Raw genomic sequence first — 22,703 nt, 5'->3', positions numbered from 1 at the left:
TTGTGCCTCTTATAATTGCTTTCATAGTATCCCAAATGTTCTGTTTTGAAGTTGTTTCATTATTATTATCTTTTAGAAAATAATTTAGCTCCTCTTTCAGTTTATTAATATACTCTTCTTCGTTTACAATTTGGTTATTTAGTGTCCATCTTTTTTTTATTCGTCTCCTATCCCTCCAAATTAGCTGTATTGGGTTATGATCAGCCCATTCATTCGGTAGAATTTTGATTTCTTTTATTTCATTAGCCAAGTCCAAATCCATCCAAGCCATATCTATTCTGGTCCAAGTCTTATGTGGGTTAGAATAATATGTAAATTGTTTTCCTTCAAGATTCCGTTCCCTCCATAGATCTTTTAAATTTAACTCTCTCAACATTTCCTTACATGCTGCAGAGAGTTCCCTTTCCCTTCTTGTTTTTCCCCATATTACTATGGTCTTTCTGGTAGTCTGCAATGGAGTTAAAATCGCCAATCAAGCAAATGTTTCTTTTTTCAAAGCCTACTATTTTTTGGTGAAGGTGTTTAAAAATTTCCCTGGTCATCATTTGGGGCATAGATTGCTACAAGTAAAAATGTGATGTGGTTTATCCAAACTTGTATAACCAGAGTTCTTCCTTCGGGATCCGACCAGATTAGTTCTGCCTTTACATCTTGTTTTACATAAATTGCAATTCCTTTTTTCTTGTGTTGGTCGGCCGGTGCTGTAAAAGTTTACCTAATTTTGGACAAATTAGATATCTTTCATCATTCTTCAAATATGTGTCTCTTGAAGACATATTATATCTGCGTTATGTTGAATAAGTTTTGAGAATATCCTTTTTCTTTTTAATAATGAATTTAATCCGTTTATATTGATGGAGAGCAACTTCTTCCCCTCCACCATTTATCTACTTCTGCTTAGATTTTTGCCTAGTAATGATTCGGTTCTCTTGTTGTTGTTGTTGTGGGATTTGCTCTTCTCTCCCATGTTGTGGATTATCACTTCTTGAAATTGGAGAAAGTCGCTCCTTTTGGGTTCTGTGATAATATCGGACCTCCTGTGGTCTTGTTTTAGGTTCTTCTTTGGTGGGTTGACTATTCTTATCTGTGAGCTGTTGATGAAAAACTTGGGCCTGTTCTATCGATTCTATTTTGATTTTCCTCTCTTTCCATGTAATTAACATCCCTTCCGGGATTAACCATTTAAAATGGATTCCTTCTTTATTTAAATCATTAGCTAAAAATTTATAATCTTGTCTTATCATCCTCACTCTCTTTGGAATTTGTTTTAAAATCCTAATTTCTCTGCCCTTATATGATATTGTTTCCTCCCTAGACATTTTCAAAATTAAATCCTCAGACATCTCCTAGAGAAGCGGATATGAATTTCTCTTGGACAGTTGTTACGCCTGGCGTAGCTTGTGCTAACCCTATATACCTCATCAAACTCTTTAATTAGATCATCTTTTTCCTTTCCTAGCCATTCAGCCAATATTTCTGCCATCAAATGTTCCAATTCTTCATTTTTGGCTTCCGCCACATTCTGGAATCTTAAATACGCCATTGCTTTGTCCATCTCGAGGTGGATCAGAGAGTCTTCCGTTCTCTAAGTACATTTTTAAATTCCTCATCCATCCTTTCAAAGTTAGACTCCATGCGTGTTGTTCTACTCTCTATATCTTTTATTTTCACTTCTTTCTCTCCATGGCCTGCTGTAGAGACCCTATCTTACCCTCCACCTTCGCTATATCCGCTTTCATTTCAGCCTTCATTTTCCCCATCTCATCTTTCAATTCACTTATATCTGCTCTAGTTTCCTTGTGATTATTAATCATCATTTCTTGCATTTTAGATATAGCTTCCTGCAAGGCTAATATGGAAGTTTGTATATTAATATTGGGGACATTGGGCTGCTTTTCCCTATTAAAGACTCCTCGATAGTTTTTTGAGATGTTGGTGGGGTGGCTGTCAACGTAGTTGATAGGGTCGGGATAGCCTTCTTTCCTGTTTTTAAGGCCATAGTTGTTGTGGATGTCATCTCTCTAAGTATTTGTTTTTGTTGATGCACAATATTAAATATATTATCCCAAATCACCATTCAGTATTTGGGTTCTGTACTTGAAAGACTATTCACGTATTTCAATTTTATATCTCACTCCACAGTCTTTTCCCTATATCATAAATAGAGATCTGCAACAATATTCTAGTCAATGTAATAAGAAAATTGGTCAACAATAGTACATCAATTAACACTTTAAGGAATTAATCTTAAATGTCGTAAGTAGTCTAAATAATTTATAAATAGATTATATCAACAAAGTTTATCCCTTTTACTATTAATACTTACAACAGTAAACTCTTAACTCTTTGATAATAGTGTATCCTCCTCTTCCCCCCCAGTAAGTAAAATTATGTAAAGTGTTTAGGAGATACAATAGGGAGGCAAGGGGCAAGATAATAAGAGAAGAGGTAGAAGAGAGATTACCACAGCTTCAGAAAATCAACAAACAAACAACCACAAGGAAGTCATCTTAAAGAGAAAATAGTGCCAACTTAGTAAACTTAAGTAGTACCACGTAATAAAGAGAGCAAATTGGGTGAGCTAAAGTTCCATCTTCCAGCTAGAGGTTTCTTTTCAGCCTTCCAATCAGCAAATGGTGAGAAGTGCTGACTAATCTGCAGTCTCAAAACCGTCTTTCCCAGCGTTCTGTTCGCCTCTGGCTTCTTCCTCTTGCTGCTGCTTCTTTCTTTGCTTTCCAACTTTTAAATCCACATACAAATCTTCCAAAGTCCAATATAATGCTCAATTTATCTTCTCCCCAATATTAAGTAGCTGTAATAGTCATGTTGTGCTCAGACCAGTTCCGGATCTCCAATCTCCAGGTTTTAGCAATCTCTCTCTTCCCCAAAGCTTCCCCAATTGCTTTTCTGGCCGCTCTCCGCCCGACTTCCAAGAGGTGCTTATCACAACCAGGAGAGAAGAATTTATGCTATCATTCTTCTGTCATTCTACTCCCTTCAGACTTCAAAGAATCCAAGATATAAACCGTTTCTCTGTTCCTGTTACTGGATCTCGCAGGCTGTCACTGCTTTGCTTATTCACTCAAGTGGCAGACGGATTGGAAGCCGCCATAAAATGACAGCTTACTCTTTAGCGCCGAGCTCGGGAGCTTCCTCTTCACTGTTGGGGAGTTGCCTTCCCCTCTGCAGCTCGAGGAACTCCACGTTGACACGAACCTCTCCGGGGTTCATGTATCCCTGGGGATCGCTCCTGACGCCAGAAAAGGTGTTCGAAGCCTGCACCAGACTTCTTCACCTCCGATCTCCTGTCCTCTCACTTGAGACCTCACCTTATATTATCAAGCAAATAGCTCTAATTAAGAATGCCAAGTTTTTAAAAAAAAATTCTTCTGAAGTACAGAACTTTACCAGTATGAAACCAGTGTTTACTTTACACAGGAATATGGTTGTTCTGCATTTAATTCTTGAAGTCAGTTGATGCTTTTTGACTAGGATTTTGTATTACTTTTTAAACATAGTCCTTGGAATCTTGGAAATATTTCCAATGCCCCTCCTAATATTTCATCTGCCTTGCTTTCTTGAGTTCCAAGAGCATCCAGCTATAGGTGGCTTTATAAAGTTGAAAGAAATATCAACCAGAGGAGCACATAAGATGGGCAAGCACTTTGGGAGATGCATCCTCTAATAGTTAGGCACTCTGCCATGTAAGAGTTTAGCAATCCAGCAGCTTGAAAGGTATCTAAAACTAAACTGACAATCGGTGTCATTCACAGTGCAGAAGTATTTTATGGTCACAGAAAGGCTTGTGCATCACTGCTTCTGCTGCTGCATTCCAGACCAGCTATAGCTTCTGAGGGCTACAAGGACAGCAATAAGGGTTTTTGCTAAGGTTGAGTCTAAGTCTATTCCTCTTCATTCAGTGTCCAACAACCTCCAGGAACTAGGAGAAGAACTTGGCTGCATTAGTTGGTCAGCTAGGAGCCAGGATGTACAATACAACACAGTATCATCCACAAGAACTTTGAATTTGGGCCATAAGTACCTTTTGGGGGAGGTCTGTCGTAACTTCAAATGGTTGCTAAGTTGCTAAGGTTGTAAGTCGAGGACTACCTGTACCGATATCTTTCTTTTTAGGAATGTGCAAAACATTCCATGAACAGACTACTCCCATACCTGGAATCCCCAAAGAACCCAGAATAAGGGTTGGAGGGTCCTTGGAGGTCTTCTAACCCAACTGCCTGCTCAAGCACAAGACCCCATATCATTCCAGACTAATAGTTGTCCAATTTCTTCTTGAAGGCCAAGTTCAGGCAGCCTATATTCAGACCAATGCTAACACATATGATCCGAGCACAGGCTCGAATACATGCATTCCAGGGACACATTTCCCAAGGATAGAGACAGCAGTACAATGCCATCTGGCATGATTGCAAGAAGGGAAAGGGGGAATCAGAACACCGGAGGGGAAAGGAACTGCACCAGATGAGTTAGATCATTGGACTTGAATTTAAGCCCAACGGAAGAGAAGGAAGAATTGAGAGATTATTAAATTTAGTTAATAATTAAATGGATGGCACTAAAATGATCGTCTTGGTTACTCCCGCAAGCAGAGGGAGTGCCAACTACACTATAGCAGATGGCCTTTCACTTGTTCGGCAAAGAGCATCTTCAAAAAGGCTTCTCCTGTAGATCCTTAATAGCTTCGTAACAAGAAACAACTTTCACCACCTGGTGCAAAAATGTAAACGCGAAAGGACTTGTGGATAGTTTGGAAGCCTGGATTAAACCTGTAGTATTTCCTGAACGAAGAGACATGCAGAAACCCTTGCCTGTTCCTTCCTTATCAGTAGCAGTGGCACACTATCTCCTTCTAAGCCATGGGGGAGAAGTGTGGGACTTCGCACAGTGCCCGTCAAAGAATGGAGAAGTAAATGGGAGGATGTGACAATTAAAACTGGAACAATGCCTCCAACGAACAACTTGCCTCCAGAAGTTGTTGAATGCTCCAACACTGGAAGTTTTTGAGAAGAGATTGGACAATCATTTGTCTGAAATGGTATAGGGTTTCCTGCCTGAGCAAGGGGTTGGACCAGACTATTTACAAAGTCTGCACTACTATTACTATTAATCTTCTCATCACTCCTTATCACCCATCCCCTCCCACTTGTGACTGTATGACTGCAACTTTGTCGCTTGTATCCCTACGATTTATATTGACTGTTTTCTAGTATGATTTGATTGCTTATTGTACCCTATGATTATTAGTAAGTGTTGTACCTTATGAGTCCTGACAAATGTATCTTTTCTTTTATGAATACTGAGAACATTTGCACCAAGACAAATTCCTTGTGTGTCCAATCACACTTGTCCAAAAAAATTAATTCTATTCTATTCTATTCTGTTCCATTCCATTCTATTCTATAAGACCTTAGAATAACTTTGTCACTTTAAATGGTACATTAATTGGCATACATTAAAATGAATTGTTGCATACATCTCTCAAAGGGTCACCCCCCTCCAATATACACTGCATAAACATGACTAAAGGAGGACCCAGATTGTTGAAGGCAATATGCCGACTAAGGGCCACCTTAACAGCATGATGCGCCCTGGGCAAAGCCGTGTACTGGGGCCCCTGTGACAACTACTCACAAGAATAAAAATATAAATGGTCAGTAAAATTAAACACATATATGCATAATATAGTTATATGATACAAGGTGCACTGAAGGGTTAACATACACAGAACAGTATGGGGCCCCTATGCTGGTGGGTCCCATGGGCAAGTGCCCATCAGGCCCATGAATTAAGACAGCCCTCTGCTGACTCTGTAAACCACTTAAGAGAGGGATATAAAGCACTATGAAGCGGTATATAAGTCTAAGTGCTATTGCTAAATAAATTAAATAAATGCTATATATAGCATCATGGGTCCTTTCCAACGCTGTTATTCTATTTTAGTCTAATGAAAAAGGCGAATTTCCTTAGTGTAGCAACCGAGCTACTAGAGACAACCGCTGTCCTTTTGTTTTTCTCCATCCGCCTCACCGGAGGGATTTTGCTCTCTCTGATGCAGCAATACACGTTACGCCTTCCTCCCGCTTGACTGTTGTATCTCCTCCTCCCCACCCTTCCCCTTTCAAAATAAAAGCCGCCGAGCGAAATGCACTTTTTGCCTAAGTTTCCTCCCCTGGCGAAGAAGCGCCTCTAAAAAGGGGAGCGAACGGCCTCCGCCCCCTTTCACAAGTTTTATAACTCGCCGGGTTTCCGTGTCCTGTGACTCCAGTCAGGTGGTTCCCGCCTTCTTTTTTTTGTTTTTTGTTTTCCCCTCTTCCCTCCGTGCCTTACCGGCAGTCGGGAACGTCTCCCTTCCCGCCAAAGAACCGGCGTTTGGAGAAAGAAAGCGTCCGGAGTCGGTGGAAGGGAGCGCTCCCCTTTTTCCTTTCTTGCTCCAAGCCGGTGCTGGGTTTTCGCAAAAACGCGGGTCGAGGAGGGTGGAAGCCGGCTAAGTTGGTGAAGCCGGAATGGCTGGAGCAGAGAGAGGCGGAGGCGGCGTCGGAGTGCCTGAGAACCGGGAACATCTCTTTAAGGTTTTAGTCATCGGGGAGCTGGGTGTCGGCAAAACAAGTATCATCAAGCGCTACGTCCACCAGCTCTTCTCTCAGCACTACCGGGCTACCATCGGGGTGGATTTCGCTCTCAAAGTCCTCAACTGGGACACCAGGACTCTAGTTAGGTTGCAGCTCTGGGACATCGCAGGTGAGAGCGGGGGGGAGGGCACGAGAAATGGGGCTTCTGGAAAATGGACAATCCGGCCAAGACTGGATTTCTTCAGCTGGAGGGGGAAAGTCCCTTTTAGCCCTTTGCATATCCTGAGACCTTGTGAGCAAGTTGCAACTGGCTTCTTTCCATAAGATAAAGACCGCGGGGCCTTGGGTGTCCCTGAAACGAATTGGGGAGGCTTCGATTTCAGAGTCCCTTACTCAATTTCTAAAATCCATCTCTTTTGCTCCTTTCTATATAGCTCGACAAATATATATATATGAGAATAAACTCTGCTGGGTTGAATTGTACTATTCTGAACTCCTGGGAGGAGGTGGGGGGAATTTTGTTAAGGATTCTGGGAGTATATTTGCTCTAACTTGGAAGAATCTTATTTGTTTTGGATATACTAGTAGCTTTGAATCCTGTGTAGATTTACACTGGAATACATGGGAGTTTTCTTCTAGTTTATCCACTTACTTTCTATGAAGAAGGTTCAGGAAAAATGCCAGAGGTTAATAAACTTTTACATAAATTTTAAAGATGGGCAAATACATATGGTTTTTTTTTACATTTCCAGCTTTAAATAACCCTCCCCTCCTTCAAGTGTTTTCTGAGCGGCTGTTTGATAGTAGCATTTCAAAAGATCAAAACTTTTTTTTTTCATGCTGATGATGGGAAAGCTTTATCTGTTTGATGGTGACAGCTAGGGCAACAACTTTGGTGTTGTGTTTATAATTTTCCAGATAGTCTGGAGAAGAATTGGAAGAGATTTCTTTGTGTGTTTTACTGGTGGTCATTTTGAAAATAGTGAACATCTGAAAAGCAATTGTGAGATTTATGACATTTGCTCCTCTGGTCAGTAAATAGTGGGACTTTTTTTCAGGTTGCTTTTTTTTCATCAAGTTCTGGAAGTGCTACATTGCAGAGAACTTTAGTATGAAATTTTATATTACTCTGTTTGGTGTGGTCTTATGGATAAGTCAAATTAATTTTTGATATGTATCAAATTCTGCCTTTAAACCATTTTAGAGAGCTAACTGCTGTATATTCTAGACTCTAACCTCGCTCCTAAAACTGGGTGTAAGTAACTGGGTAATTGTTTGGGGCCTGTGCTTAAGGGACAATGAGGGGATTGCAGCTGGATATTAAGAGTTGATAATTTTTAGAGTAATGTATTTTATAAAAGGCATATGTTTTTGTCAACTACAAATCACTTCATATAAGTGCGGGGCTAAAGCAGCATTTCCCAATCTTGACCATTTAAGAGGTGAGGAATTCAACTCCTAGAATTCCCTAGCCAGCATGCAACAAACATTTTTGCAGCCTTTTACAAAGCATCCTTTCAATTGAGGTTTTAATTTTTGAAGCTTAAAAATCTATTTAATAAAACTATTAGGTAATAATGTATCCCAATGGTAGGAAATACACTTTTGAGGAAAATATGGAAAATAATGCTATATCCTTTTACATCTATGAAATCCTTGTTCAAAGATGTGTTTGCATATTATGAGTCTTGCTCTGGAAAATGTGTTATTCTTTGCAGAACGCTTGCAAAATCATCAGAGTTTGCAAGCAATATAGAAAAATTATTTCCCCATGATCCAGCTAGGCTCCTTCTACTTTACTCATATTTCAGTTTCAAGGGAATTAGAATGCTGACAGTTCCCACATGAATATATTTAACAGTTTAATTATTGCTTTAATTTATCTGAATAACAATTTTGTGTGTGTGTGTATGTAATATATGAGAAAGACAGTTGATATAGCATAGGACTTACAGATGGCATTTTGTTGGCAGTATTGAATGTTCTCATGAGCCAAATGTAGTTCTCCACAAATTGTAATTTTTTGTAAAAGGGTGTGTGACTCCGGTTGCAACATGTGATAGTCATTCTGCACAACTGCTCAGTCTTCTGCCTTTGTACCCATATATTGCAATACTTGAGATACAAAGATACAAATACTTGAGATACGTTTTCAGTTAGTACAATCTTTGAGGCACATAGAAGAATATGGTTAAGTATTGGAGAATAAGTTTTGTTTAAAGCTGATTTCTAAAACATTAAAAATAAAATGATTTTCCAGTGAAAGAAGCTGACTAAACTAGTTCAGACTATAATTCCCATTATAGAAATCAAGTAACATGAGATTGTTAATTTTTAATCTTCTTTAATCCATATCAGGTCAATACATTTATTAAATCAATTCAGCATAATTAGCATGTAAGCCTTCTAGGTTCAACAAGAAGATACTAAATAAAACTGAAAAGTACTAGAAAAAAAATTCACTTCATGTTCTACATGTAATTATAGTCTGCTTTATTTACAACCTAAAAATCTTTTGAACTTAAAATTCTGCACTAATGAGAAATCTTTTTTATTGTAGTTAATTTTAGGACATCACAAAAGGCCATATGAATTTTCTGTATTTTTCTTTAGATAAAGTGTTAAAAATAGGATGATACATTACAAGGGAGAAATATTTTAGCATGAAGTCTGCAGCCCAAAGACTGCCTTAAAGTCAATGCTACGGGTAGTCCTTATTTAATGATCATCCAATGACCAAAATTATGAAGATGCTGAACAAAGGAATTTCCAAACCCATGTCCAAAGATAAGGCCGTTGCAGCACACCATGATCATGTGATTGGAATCTGGGCACCTGGGAACCCATTCACAATTATGGCTGAATTGCCAAGTGCCAAGTGATCATGTGATTGCCGTTGGCAATCTCTTCCTGCCAGCTTCCCCAGAAAGTCAATGGAGAAGCTGTCATGGAAGATTGCAAGCCAATGCCACCTACTGAGGAGGAGTCTCCCCTTCTTAACTGAAAAGGTCTGTCCTCAAATCCAAGCAAGATTTTTCAGCCACACAAGATTTGCAACCCCAGAGCAGAGAGGCAGTGTGGTAAGGTAAGAAGCTAAGTAAGGTAAGAGGACAGGGTGCCTTAAAGCAAGGGAACCCCAGGCAAACCCATGTAAGTGTTTCCCTGCTTAGGGGCTGAAAATCGTGCTTGGGTTTTGTCAAGGAGGATTTTCAGATTCGGAGTGAAGTGGCAGCATAGCAAGTAATGTGGGGTGCCTTGCGGCAATGAAGACCCAACACAGAGCCAATGCAGGTATCTCTTTTTCAGAGGTTAACATCCTACTTGGAATCCAGTAGAGAGGATTTTCAGCTCCTGAGTGGAGGGACATTTAAGTACAGCCTTTGCTGGGGCTATTCTAATCCCTTAAGGCACCCAACGTTGCTTTACAAGCACAACTAGGAGTGTTGAGTGTGGTTATTAAGTCAAATGGTCACATGGCATCTTGCTCAATGGCCACTTTGCTCCATGACTGAGGTTCAGGCCCCAGTTATGGTTCTTAAGGAGGAACTACCTATCGCACTGTTAAAATGAGGTTACGCTTAACCTTCAGAGTCGGAATGATTTCCTCTAGGATAGAAATCACATTAGTTTTTCATTGACATGCTGGGATAATTTCATGGCAAAGAAAAGGATGTGATAGCATCCCCCACCTATTCGTGAGTGATACTTCCTATTTATAAATGTACAGTGGGGGTAGAGATGTGGATTGCACAATTTTTCCTGGAATATATAAGTATTTAAATCAGTCAGTGCCTAGTAGATGCTTTGTTTGATACTGCTTTTTGTGGTTTACTTGCTTCTTACAGAGTAGCCACTCCACAACAGGTTCAGTTGGTTTTATATTGAGTTTTCTGAAACGCCTTTCACTCTTTTTCAAACTTCACCAATGGCATTTTTTTCAAAACTTTAAGACAAGTGAATTATTAGCATGTTGGGTACATTCAGGCAACCTGCCAATAAAGCTTACAGCAATACTGCTCCTTTAGGAGACCTCTGCCTTCTGTCTAATTACTTCTTGCTTGTGGCCTTTGGCTGGGATGGACTATAAATTCACCCTAACTATTGGCTATGCTAGCTAAGCAGATTTAGGCGGAAGGGAAAAAGACTAAGATTGGGAATTCCTTGTCTGCAAAGCAGGCAAATTGAGGCGAGAGCTTGTTCAGTTTGGCTACATTCCTGAAACATATTTTACCTGGTTATTTAATTAAAGGATTTTCTGTATTTGCACAGTTGAGCCATAAATTAGCCTAACAGGCTGGCTCACACAACGTCTTTGCCCAAAATAGAAAATAACTGCCCCAAAGCTTAATCAGAGTTAATACATATCAACCTAGTACCTGCTGCTCAAATTCATCAAACTCTTAATTGAAATACTTATATGTTGTTCCAAGGTGGGGAAAACAGGTTTTCATTGTAATACATGTGAGTGTATCAGTGTGTGTAGTGTACAGAATAAGCCATAGCGGCCAAGGTTTATATAGTGTTAGGCCAGTTTTATATAAAGTATAAACCTTGGTTTTACATAGAACTAAGGCAAAGAGAAGGAAACTATCTTACGTCTGTGGAGATTGTCAATCATTCACGTCATGGTTGTTCCAAAGGTGGTTTTCCAAAAGGCAACTGGACTTTCTTTGTTTTTTTTCTTTGAAAATGTTTTGCTTCTCATCCAAGTTAAACTAAAGAAGCTTCTTTGACGAGAAACAAAATGTTTTCAAAAAACAAACAAACAAGACCCAAGAAAGTCTAGTGGCTAAAAGCACCTTTGGGGAAAACCATATCATGGTTTGTATAATGTAGAGATTCAGCCAGTGGCTTTATTTTTAGATGATTGTGGAAAGCACTGCCAAACAATGCTAATGTAACCAAACAGTATCTTCCATTTTAAAGCTTCCAGAGAAGAAAAAATGGGTGTACAGTTTAAATATAAGATAAAAGTCATATTTGAAAAAAAAAAGTTAAAATAAACCCCTAGATGTGGGCAGTAGGGAAATCACTATCTTTACAGAAGAACGTCAACCTTTCCCTACCTAGTGTTTTCTAAATGTGTTAGATTTCTAGTTTTCATAACCCTGGCCAGTAAACTCAGTGGCCATTCTAACTGGGGATTATAGATTTTGAAATATACTGTTTGGAGAAGATTGAATTCACACTGCAGTTCCAAGAGTACAACTACCCCATCAAATGGAAAAGTACTGAAATTAAGGAATCATACTAATTCTTATGCAAAGAGGGTTTTTTTCTTTTCCCCTGTTAACAAAGGCCTAGATTTTTAATCTAATTTTTACTGTTTATAATAGACATAACCAGTCTCTCACCTCCCAAATTTATAGTGGGTTGTAAATTAATACATAGCAATAGCACTTGTCTATCGCTTCACAGTGCTTTACAGCCCTCTCTAAGCGGTTTACAGATTCAGCATATTGCTCCCAACAATTTGGGTTCTTATTTTACCAACCTCAGAAGGATGGAAGGCTGAGTCAACCTTGACTTTGTTTACTGACATCTTTGTTTACTGAAAAAATTACTTGGGAAAGAGATTGATAATGGTGTTGAACCACATCTATTAATCAATTTCTTACTATAACTCTTCAGCCTCCCTCCCTCCCTCCCCCCTTGTTTCATCCAGTAAAATTCAGTGAATGCCTTTCTAGAGTGGAATCTTGGTTCAAATCATGTTGGGCTCTATGCACCTGGAGCTTTGATACAACTTGAGATGTTGAGAGAAGCTATTTCTGGGGAAGTGCCAATGCCCAAGTATGTCTAAAGTAGCTTTTTTGATCTTTGTCCAAATAATTTGCCTGCTTAACTTAACATTAGTGGATTCCGCAAAAGCAGATTGTATTTGAGCTGTTCTCGCAATGGGGGCTGAGTACTATAGAAGACCTCAGCAATACATGGCTAAGAAGTGTTTGATGCATGAAGAAGTTCCTGCGGCTCGTTGCTTCCTTTTTTTGTTGTGGAAGGACATGGTAGAATACGGAAGTGACTTCTCATTCCATTATCACATGAGGAAACCCTTGTGAATGGAAATCCTCTGGTCTTAATGTAAGCACATTTCCAGATTGCTTCTAAGAAAGCAAGACTTTTTAAGAAAAATGTTTTTTTTCCTCAGTGTATTAGAAATAAAGAACAAATTGTTCAATGTGTGAGTAGAGAGGAATTTTCAAAAGTGAATTAATACATGTGGAAAAATAACTATAGGAAACTATAAATAAATAATAAAAGCCTGTAATCCTGTGGAAGGGCTTTTTTCTGTATGCAATATATGTGATTTGACTAGGTTTGAAGCTTTAACAGAGCAGAAAGGGAAAATAGTCTCCCAAGTTGTGTTGCTTTATAACAGCCTTGTTCATCTTGGCTTCTTCTAAAGTTCATCTTAACTTGTGATTGTAGGAATTTTAATGCAGTACATCTGACAACAAATTCTGTTCTACAAAAATCCTGTCTTTTTCACCATCATACAATTAACTTTGCAAATGCATCAGTGTCAGTTACTGGCTGCTCAGTAGAATTTTTCTGCTTCTTCAGCTTCAGATGATTATACATTTGGTGGTTACTGAAAAATTGAAGCCATTGAAATAAGTTCTTGGTATGCAGTGTTTTTATCTGTTCATCAGTCATTATTTTCTCAGTTGTACAACAAAGCGTGTTTCTTGTTTTCAGATCAGCTAAGAAATTGTGAAATTTGATGATCATATACACAATAAGGAAAAAGAGCAAAACCAATAGTGCAATGAAAAAACAGACCTGCACAAAATAAAATAATGTCAATTCTGAGCACTATGTACGATGGATCTCAAATGCCTGGGCAAGATCACTTGGATCACAAAATAAGATTTATCACACACATGTTCAGCAATAATAGCAAATGTAGGCTTGAGTAGAAGCCAGTTGGTGTTGTGGTTAAGGCACCAGGCTAGAAACTTGGACCCTGTGAGTTCTAGTCCCTCTTTAGGCACAAAGCCAGCTGGGTTACCTTGGAGCAGTCACTCACTCTCTCAGCACAAGGAAGGAGTCAATGGAAAACCACTTCTGAAATTTTCCCAAGAAAACTGCAACGAAAGAGAGTTGTCCAGACATTCACTCAGAGTTAACACTGACTGGAAGGCACATAGACAAAGGCTTTGAGACACTTAGGTGCAATTCTCCCACTTGGTTATAATGGCTGTCTGGTCATTGTAAGCTACTGCTGTAAGAGATGTGAATATAAAATGGAATGGAATGAATTATGTAGATTACCATTAACTTTTTAGAAGAAAATACATCCAATATCAACCAAAAGCTACTTCTTTCCTCAATTGCTATTCTTTCTTCTTTAGAAAATAATTTAGTTCTTGGAAAGAAATTAAACAGCAGAAGCCAATACCCAAGAAACTGCAATCCCAAAATTTAAAAATAATGCTTCTGAATTACATTGGTGAACCATAGATTTAGATTGAAAGCTAGGACATGTCATATAAAATTACTTCATGGTTTTGATTCAGTTCTGAACATTTTTTAAAATGCAAATATGTCGTGAGTACGCAATTGCAAATCTGCATCATTTATTTAAACCATTTTAAGCATTATGCAGCTGCTGCAAGTATAAACAGAATTCCAGAAAATCCTGGGATAATTTGCAAGTAAATATAGTTAAATCTAAGAATTATAATAAAGCCACTGTATTACCTAAAAGTTGTGAAAAGTTCACTTATTCTGATAACTCAATGCCTTGAAATTTCACAACATGTTGCAACTGATATAAAAGCATAGGTTTTCCCCCTAATAATTGTGCAATTTCCTGATGGATTGAATGGAGAAGCAGATGAGTAAGCTGCTTTGGCAAACAATTAAGTGATAGCTCTGATGCAGAAAATTATTTTCCCCCTTCTTTCCTGTTACATGCAGGCATTCTAATAGCTTTTGGAACGGATAAAAAGTTGTTCAATCTCTTTAAAGGAACTAGGAGGAAACACACACAAGAGGTTACAACTGCCTCTGGTATTTATTGGGTCATTCCTCTAACAGTTCTAGCTGGTTTTTCTCTGTTGCTTAAGAACTTCAATGTCATTTTACATTTCATTAAGCAAAAAGAAAAAGAGCTGTAGCAGATCTGTCACTTTGAGGCTTATATTTTTAACCCTATCGCACCAGATATTTTATGGAAATCCTACTTTATAGTGAAGTAGAAAAATGAGAGTACTTCTTCACCATGGGTTCTAAAAACTCCCACATTATTGTGTAAAGATGTTAACTTAGTTTGAAGTCTTTTTCAGTGTAAATTTTGAAAAAGCAGATGGAGAAAAGGAATATCATGGGAAGAAATGACATTAGAATCGCCTAGAGCCTTAGACTTTGTAAGTGTACAGTTGTAACTTTGTTTTTAGGAATTAGCTATTATAATTCTGCAAATCATTTTTAAAAACTGTGCTTTTGAATAGACAGGTATGTATACAAAGCATTCCTCTGAAATTGTTAAAGCTGCCATCCTCTTTTCCAGACTTGCAGAAGTACTATTTTAAGATTTGTTCAGCTGGAGCAGGGGATAAAGCAATACTACTATTTCATTAATTGGGTTCAGCAAAACAAAGAAGGTTACTCTCTCTTAAAAAAGGAAAGAAAATTTTCATTGTTTCAGGAGCATGCTTGTGTGTTTTTAAAGATCACGTAGACTACTGCCATTGTTGCTACAAACATAAATCCTGTGGTATGCAGAAGGGAGATGTGAAGCCACACAAAATTTGATATTGACACCAATGCATAGATGTGCAAGGGGCAAAATTAACACTATTCATTTATCAGTGTTAATATATGCATGGAGGAAATAAACCATTTGAAGGTTGAACGCATATATTTCAGGACTTTTCAACCATCTGTGTACATGCACAGAAGACAGACACTGCTACAGGGATAGCTGGTGAAACTACCTATTAAATAATTTACACTGGTCCTGGGCCTTGTGCCAAAAAACTAGAATCGGTCATATTTTCAGGAATGGAAAGTGAGTAAGTATGAATGTGAGGATCGTTAAATAAATTCATGCAGCATATGTACTACAGTTTATGAACTTTAATTAAGCCATCCAGTTTTATGTGCTGACTGATCCCTGCAGTGTCACTAAGCTTGGCCGTGGTTGCCACTGGCTTTTTAAAATATTTCTTTTTAAATTCTTATGTCATCTGGTGGCAACTTATTTATTAAATGGAGGATTCAGCTGTGGGTTTTCTTGGGTTTGTTTCTGTAGTTTTTTTTTTTTTTTCAACGAAACAAAGAGCATGTTCTAGTCTTTATTCAGGAGGGAATAAGTTGGCAGTAACTACTTACATCTATACTTCACCTTAACTGAATTAGGGTTAAGAGATAGTTGCAGACGCTTTTTACAAGTCAAGATTTGCCTTTTGCCTAAACAATCTCTTAATTATAGTCCATGTTTGCTTTCTCAGCCTTGCATATGTTTCTACTGTGGTTTTTTAGGCATTGAAACCTTGAGAATTCTCCTAGTTTGCTTCACAGTTGCTGGATCTATGTGTTATAATATTGCAACTCTCGGTAAAACAGACAAATGGGGAGAAGGTTGTCTGTTAAAATCAAATGTCCATTAAATGACAAAAGGCTTTTTCAGCCCCTCAAAACATTCATGTGTGGGGAAAATATGCTTTATTGATCATAATAATTGTAATAATCCCCCCAAACTGTAGAGGTTGTTAATGTTGACCCAGAATATATTACACCTAAGTCAGGGGTTCTGCTGGAGGGGGGGGTGTTTCCTCCCAATTCAATGTATTTTAAAGAAAAAAGAGGATAATATAGAAGAGTGAACACCTGTTTTTAAGGGAAACTGTCCAAAATTATTTGTCAAACAATGGATTTTAACTCTTGCTTGGGGGAAATTCCATTGATTTCTGAAATGTGGACAAAATTCCAGAAGATTTTTTTTTTTAATTAAATCCCCATACTGTTAAACTGAAGTCCATTAAAGCAAGATTTACCTTACTTTCTTTGGGGTAGCTTGTTTAAAATTCTAGTAGAGGGAGATCGACATCTTCCCAATCTACCCTGATATTTAATTATTGATTTTATGGCTGAATTCTTGTGTTGAGATTCATCTATATTATGTAATCAGTTGAAAGGTATTTATGACGAGACCAGAGATGATACATTCTGTTTCAGCAGAAGTAGGAGATTGAGTACATTACATCTGTGTACAAACCCAGATGTCTGACATACAACTCATATACTTATAACCCATAGGTATTCAAATCCTATCACCGTTATTATTGCTGTTAAAGGAATATAACACATTCTCAGTTTATCTCAGTTTATCTTACTTGAGATGAACTATTACTATTGTAAATGAAGACCCAGAGTAGAATTAATCCAATTATTTTGGATTCCAAAAAGAAAACCTTAGATGTCATTAATGAATATATCAAAAATATTTTATTTCCTTCTCATTTCTCTGGAAACATGAAGGGTTTTAAATGGTTTCCTTTTTTTGATACTCATGATACTGAACACTTAAAAATATCTGGTTTGACAAGAATCTAATCTTTAATACCTCAACATGTATATTCATTTCTCTGGTTATTTATTGAATTCAACCATCTTAGTTAATATCTGACTGTTAAGCACACTTTTTTATGTACTATTGCATGAAGATCATAATTACATAATTAAAATTATATGCATCTATGAATTTCCTGTCATGAATGATTATATTTGTGTGGATTTATTTACAACTGATTTTTCCATAAACGGTTACAACATTGTTACATTGAAGGCAGATTTTAAGTGGAACCAATTTTAGGCCTGTGGAAGGAATTTCTAAATTCCACTTGGTTCTCAAATGTCAAGCATAAAAAACAAGATTCACACCTGAAAGTTCTACTTAGTTTATTACTATAGACTACCCACAGGAATCTGCTTAGACTAATGTTTAGCACCTGGACAAAACTAATAAGCATGAATGACATTCAAAGGGGTTGAACTTCATTCTTTTGTGGCTATGTAACAATTCTAAACTGATGCCTTGTTGAACCTCTCCCCCTGGCACTGCCAGTGTGTCCTACAAAAATAGGTTTCTTTTCATCCATAGATCTCTAGGACTGCTGGGTCCTAGATATATCAATGGTTTTTTTTGTGTGTGTATATCTTTACCTTTGCATAATTGTGTACACTACATGTCTGTGACAATGTACATAATCAAAGTTAGCCAGAACAAATTATATTCTGTTCCTTTCTCACTCCTTAAATGTGAATACAATTTCATTTATATTTTGGACTGATTAAACATTAAATATTTTACTTACTATTCACTCTTAACTTATAGTACTTACAGTACAATTTCCAATATTCTGCTTAATTTCAAATATTCTTCCCTCCGCCTCTGTAAAGAAGCAATATCTAATACTATATTCTATAATACTTTCCCATTTATCTTTCAGGTCAAGAACGCTTTGGAAATATGACCAGAGTATACTATAAAGAAGCTGTGGGAGCTTTTATAGTCTTCGATGTTACCAGAGGATCAACATTTGAGGCAGTTTCCAAGTGGAAACATGACTTGGACAGTAAAGTAGTGCTCCCCAATGGCAGCCCAATCCCAACCATCCTACTTGCCAATAAATGTGACCAGAAGAAAGACAGTAGCCAAAATCCTTCTCCTTCTCAGATGAATCAGTTCTGCAAAGAGGGAGGTTTCGCTGGATGGTTTGAAACTTCTGCTAAGGTAAGGCTGTTCCTAAAAGAAGGCCCCCTTTCTGTATTCAGAACGGATCTGCTGCGCTAACCTAGCCTTGTAGTTTGGTCCTGCTAATTCGGAATTCCACAACTTGCTGCTTTCTGGATTTCTATATTATTTGTTACATTGATCTCAAAGAATCAAGAGGAACTTTAATGAAGAAATTAAAATGGCTTGGGCAAACAGATCAGTAGGCAGAGATACATAACTGGATATTGCCAGCAACATTTTCCTCTTTATTTTCCAATAAAAGGAGAACTAAAAAAAGAGCTGAAATCTTACACAGCTGTTTTTTCTAATGGTGTCAGCCCGTTCTTTTGAAAATCTACATTTTCTGATATAAAAGCCCCAATGTTTGCAAAGTTATGTTGACCTGTATATATATTGTAATTCTACTTTTTCAGTCTTGATCCAATATGTAAATCTAAAAGTGATAATGAGCTTGTAGAATTCTGTTTTCTATCTTTTATAACTGGATAGCTAAACATGAAATAGGAATAAATTTTCCGTAAGGTCTATAACAACAATGAAAATAATTAAGAGCTTGATAATCATATGATCTCTTTTTCTTTTCTTCAAATTTGTCAGAGTAGTTGGATCAAAGTGGTTTTAAAATGTTGCCAACATCAACTGATTTGTTATTGCCTATATTTATTTAATGATTCTTGGCATGCATACAAAGAAATATTTTGCCAGCTGCTGAACATAGCAGGATAATCCCTTCAAGTCATATTTTAACTTTACATTCATTCATTTCGTTCTTTTATGGTGCATGTAAATGATGATGTCCTTAATTTTGGTGTTTTTTATGCTCATGAGAAGAAAGTAGAAAGAAAACTCAAACTCAGGCTGGCCTTTTAGTAAAAGAACACAACAGCCTGGGACAGTGATTGCTAGCAGAAAGCTTGGGTACATATGGTCTAATAAAAGTAGCAGCCACCATTCCTTGCTCTGAACAAGCATTTGAATACCTAGTTGTGAATCTGTTACCTATGATGAACAAGTAAAAAGTATGAATTCAGAAATAGAAAATTTGTCATTTGATTAAAAACTAGATATTCTTTCTTGGATCCATTTTTGGCCTCTGTGGCCTCCTATAGCACTCTCCCAGTTGAAAATGGCCCATATGGAGCCACATGCGGGGGCCCTGTGGGCCGTTTTGGCCAGCAGAGACACTAGGGGCTGGTCCTTTGACATTTCCATACCAGCTCTGTGGGACAGATCTAAGCATCCCAACTTGAGTTTGACACCCCTGAAATAGACCAACTTATGGATCCCAATGTCATGTTTGAATATATACAATATTTAGTGCCTGTTTGGCAGAGCTCATGCAGTGAAGGAAATCTGATAAAGATACTATGCCAATATATAGCGTATGTTGAAAATATAAATCCCTTTTTTCTCCACTGTAATTTGTTGCATTCCTACAAAGGTCAGCTACAGTGTAAAATAAGACAAGGTCTAAGGACAGTGACATGTTTTATTAATAAATTACTTCCAACATTTTCTCTAAAAGCAGAAATCTAGGTAACATATTTGTATTGAAGCATTTTGAGTCCTCTTGATCCTTGTATGCAGGAAAGCATTAACTTGTCTCCTGGTCTCCTTAGGATAACATCAACATTGATGAAGCTGCTCGGTTCTTGGTGGAAAACATCCTTGCCAACCTGAAAGCCTTCCCGAATGAAGATAATGACGTTGATAAATTAAAACTGGGCCTGGATCCCCTAAAAGCAGAAAGTAAATCCCAGTGCTGCTAGACATATGTTCTTCCATCAATACATCATGAGAGCAGGATATTTGTCTTCCTCATTTTGGAAAGCTGCTGTGGTGCTTAATCACAACTATATTGTGGGGTATTAAATTCTTCACATTCCATGGTGTTTACATTTTTTAAAAATCAAATAAGACTTAGTTACACATATGCTGTGTTCTTATTGGTAAGCTATTTAGTATAGTCACAAGCTGGCATCCCTCTAAAAATAGGTAGGATCTAGATGAAAGACTTGGCTTCAATTCCTGGTTAACATGGTGTAATTGCAGAACTAGAGTAGGAAAGACAGTTCAGTTGGAATTACTCATTTTATTAAGGACTATACATTTTCTTATTTTTTTTAATATAGGTCAAATTTCTTTACCTCCTGGCTCCAATATTGCTTGTCTTCTGTTTAACACTAGGACTCTGAAACAAAAAGACTTCCAAGCCTTAAAGTGCTTGGGAGCCATAAATAATTCTGAGACAGGACTGAGCAGAGATTCCTCATTTATAATATGCCTTAAAGTATGTAAGAATCTCATGCTTGGAATATAAGGATAGTTGGCTAGTGTGAAAGAACTGTTTGTGCAATCTGTCAAATAAATGAGTAACAATTCATTTCTGACTGTTTGGGAAGAGGTATTCTAAAATTATGTACAAGGAAAATTTAAAAATAAGTGATCCCTTACTGTACAAGGACAGTTCTTTACAAAAAGATTTCATGATGTCTGGGCTGAAAATGAAAAATGTTTAAGCTTTATTTTTATGAAACCATTTGTTAAACAGAAAATTATCTTTTAAATTAGAGATGATTTAACTTACAAATAGTCTTTTTAAAAGCAGGCTTTTTTTGTAGATGTAATATTTTGCCAATTAACAATTTAACACGGGGAATTAAGAATTGATAAGGGGGCATACTTTCATGCACAAGAATAATTTGCAAATGTACAATACAATTTACACTTGAGTCCTAAGAAATGTTCATTGTTATTCGTGATGATGTCTGAATGTTTGGAAAAAAGACTACAAAGAATTACTTTCACCAATTGCATTTAGTATTTAAATCTGTGGGTTTTACTCTGTTTTCTGTATATTACACCGATCAAATGTAACCTGTTACCTGCTGCAAACTGTAAAGTACTTTGGACTACAGTAACACTCTAATAACTTAGACTGGGTCATATATGTATTTTTGTGTATCTGAGGCTGTATTTAATATTAATGCAAGCTATATAATAAAAATACTTGGATTTTTTATAAGATAGTGTCAGGTACATTGTTACTTATACAAACAGAAGAATGCAAAGAACATGTCTTAGGTTGAAAATCTTATATTCTAGGCCTGTGCTAGCTTTGTGGAAATTTATATGAAGTCAGCTATGTTTTAAATCGTGGTTTGTCAAAATGTTCTTTGTTCCTATAGTTTTCTACTTAAATGCTGAATATTCTTGAGTATATTAAGTTCAAATTCTAACATGAGCAAATCGGTTTAAACAAAAAGTCAGTGTGCTCTGTAATGAAAAATAGAGACCATAAAATTACAAAACATTCTAAAAGCCTTTAGTACAACTGATTTGGAAAATGCATGTTCATTCATCTCAATCCTCGTTCTTGAAATCCAAATACAGTAACTTTATACAGAATGATCTTCAGCAGGTTTTCAAGATGTTATTTTAAGTATAACCCTTGGGACAGAAAACACTTGCACTTGTATAGATTCAAATAATGCTGAATATGAGATATATAGTGTTTGCTAATGCTTAAAATAATAAAGTTTTGTGTCCTTCCCTTTAGATCCTCTTCAGTGAGAAAGTATTATACCTTCTTTTCCTAATATGGAAATTAATTGCTTTGCTAGAATAATATCACATCATTTTAAAAACCAGATTGTTTATTTTTCAATTACAATTTCATATTTACCTTCTTCAAACACTAGCAACACTTTTGCCTTATGTATCTTAATTATTGACAAAGCATATTCTGAGAACTCTGGAATTATTGACTTGAAGTGCTGAACAATTTAGTTTTGCATAACAAAGTTTAATAGGTCTGTGACTGAAGAAATAAATATGTTAAGAATTTTAGAAGGGGAGAGAATGCTTGTTCCCAACATTCAGATGACTGGGATCATATCCCCATTTTACATCATCTAGTCCTGGACATTTTAATACTTTTATACAAAAGAAATGCAGTTGGCAGCATATTACATTAGCAAAGAATGAACACGTCATTTATGTTCATATTATGAAATTTAATATATTTATTTGAAATGCACTAAATGGGGAACAATGTAACTATTCTTTCAGTAATAGGATTACTAAGTCATATTCAGTCTTTTGAGTGTTTAATTATTCAAAATACCTTTCTATGAGAACTTTTGAGACATATGAAAAGCATTTGGAAACTCCAGTTGGTGCAAAATGAAGCAGCCTGCATGGTTTTGTGCAGATCTCAGTGTGCATGTCACCTGTCCCGCGGGAGCTACATTAGTTGCCAATTTGCTTCTGGTGCAATTCAAGGTGCTGGTTGTTAACTTTAAAGCCCTTCATGGCTTGGGACCAGGTTGTCTGAGGGACCATCTCTTGCCGGTCACATCTAC

At 37.1% G+C, this 22,703-nt stretch overlaps 1 protein-coding gene across 1 annotated transcript; it reads left to right on the top strand.

Annotated features, from left to right (window-relative positions):
• Window positions 1–6,183: 6,183 nt before the first annotated feature.
• On the top strand, window positions 6,184–21,667 carry RAB32 (RAB32, member RAS oncogene family). Its single transcript, XM_026705632.2, has 3 exons — window positions 6,184–6,759; window positions 18,053–18,336; window positions 19,959–21,667. The coding sequence occupies exons 1-3, from the start codon at window positions 6,525–6,527 to the stop codon at window positions 20,106–20,108; spliced, it is 669 nt and encodes a 222-aa protein (XP_026561417.2). The 5' UTR covers window positions 6,184–6,524; the 3' UTR covers window positions 20,109–21,667.
• The last annotated feature ends 1,036 nt before the right edge of the window (window positions 21,668–22,703 follow it).

The sequence above is a fragment of the Pseudonaja textilis genome, chromosome 1, assembly GCF_049901715.1.
Source record: "Pseudonaja textilis isolate UNSWEBS1 chromosome 1, rPseTex1.2, whole genome shotgun sequence".
NCBI lineage: Eukaryota > Metazoa > Chordata > Lepidosauria > Squamata > Elapidae > Pseudonaja > Pseudonaja textilis.
The sequence above is the reverse complement of the archived record's forward strand: the minus strand, read 5'-3'. Positions and strand labels throughout refer to the sequence as shown.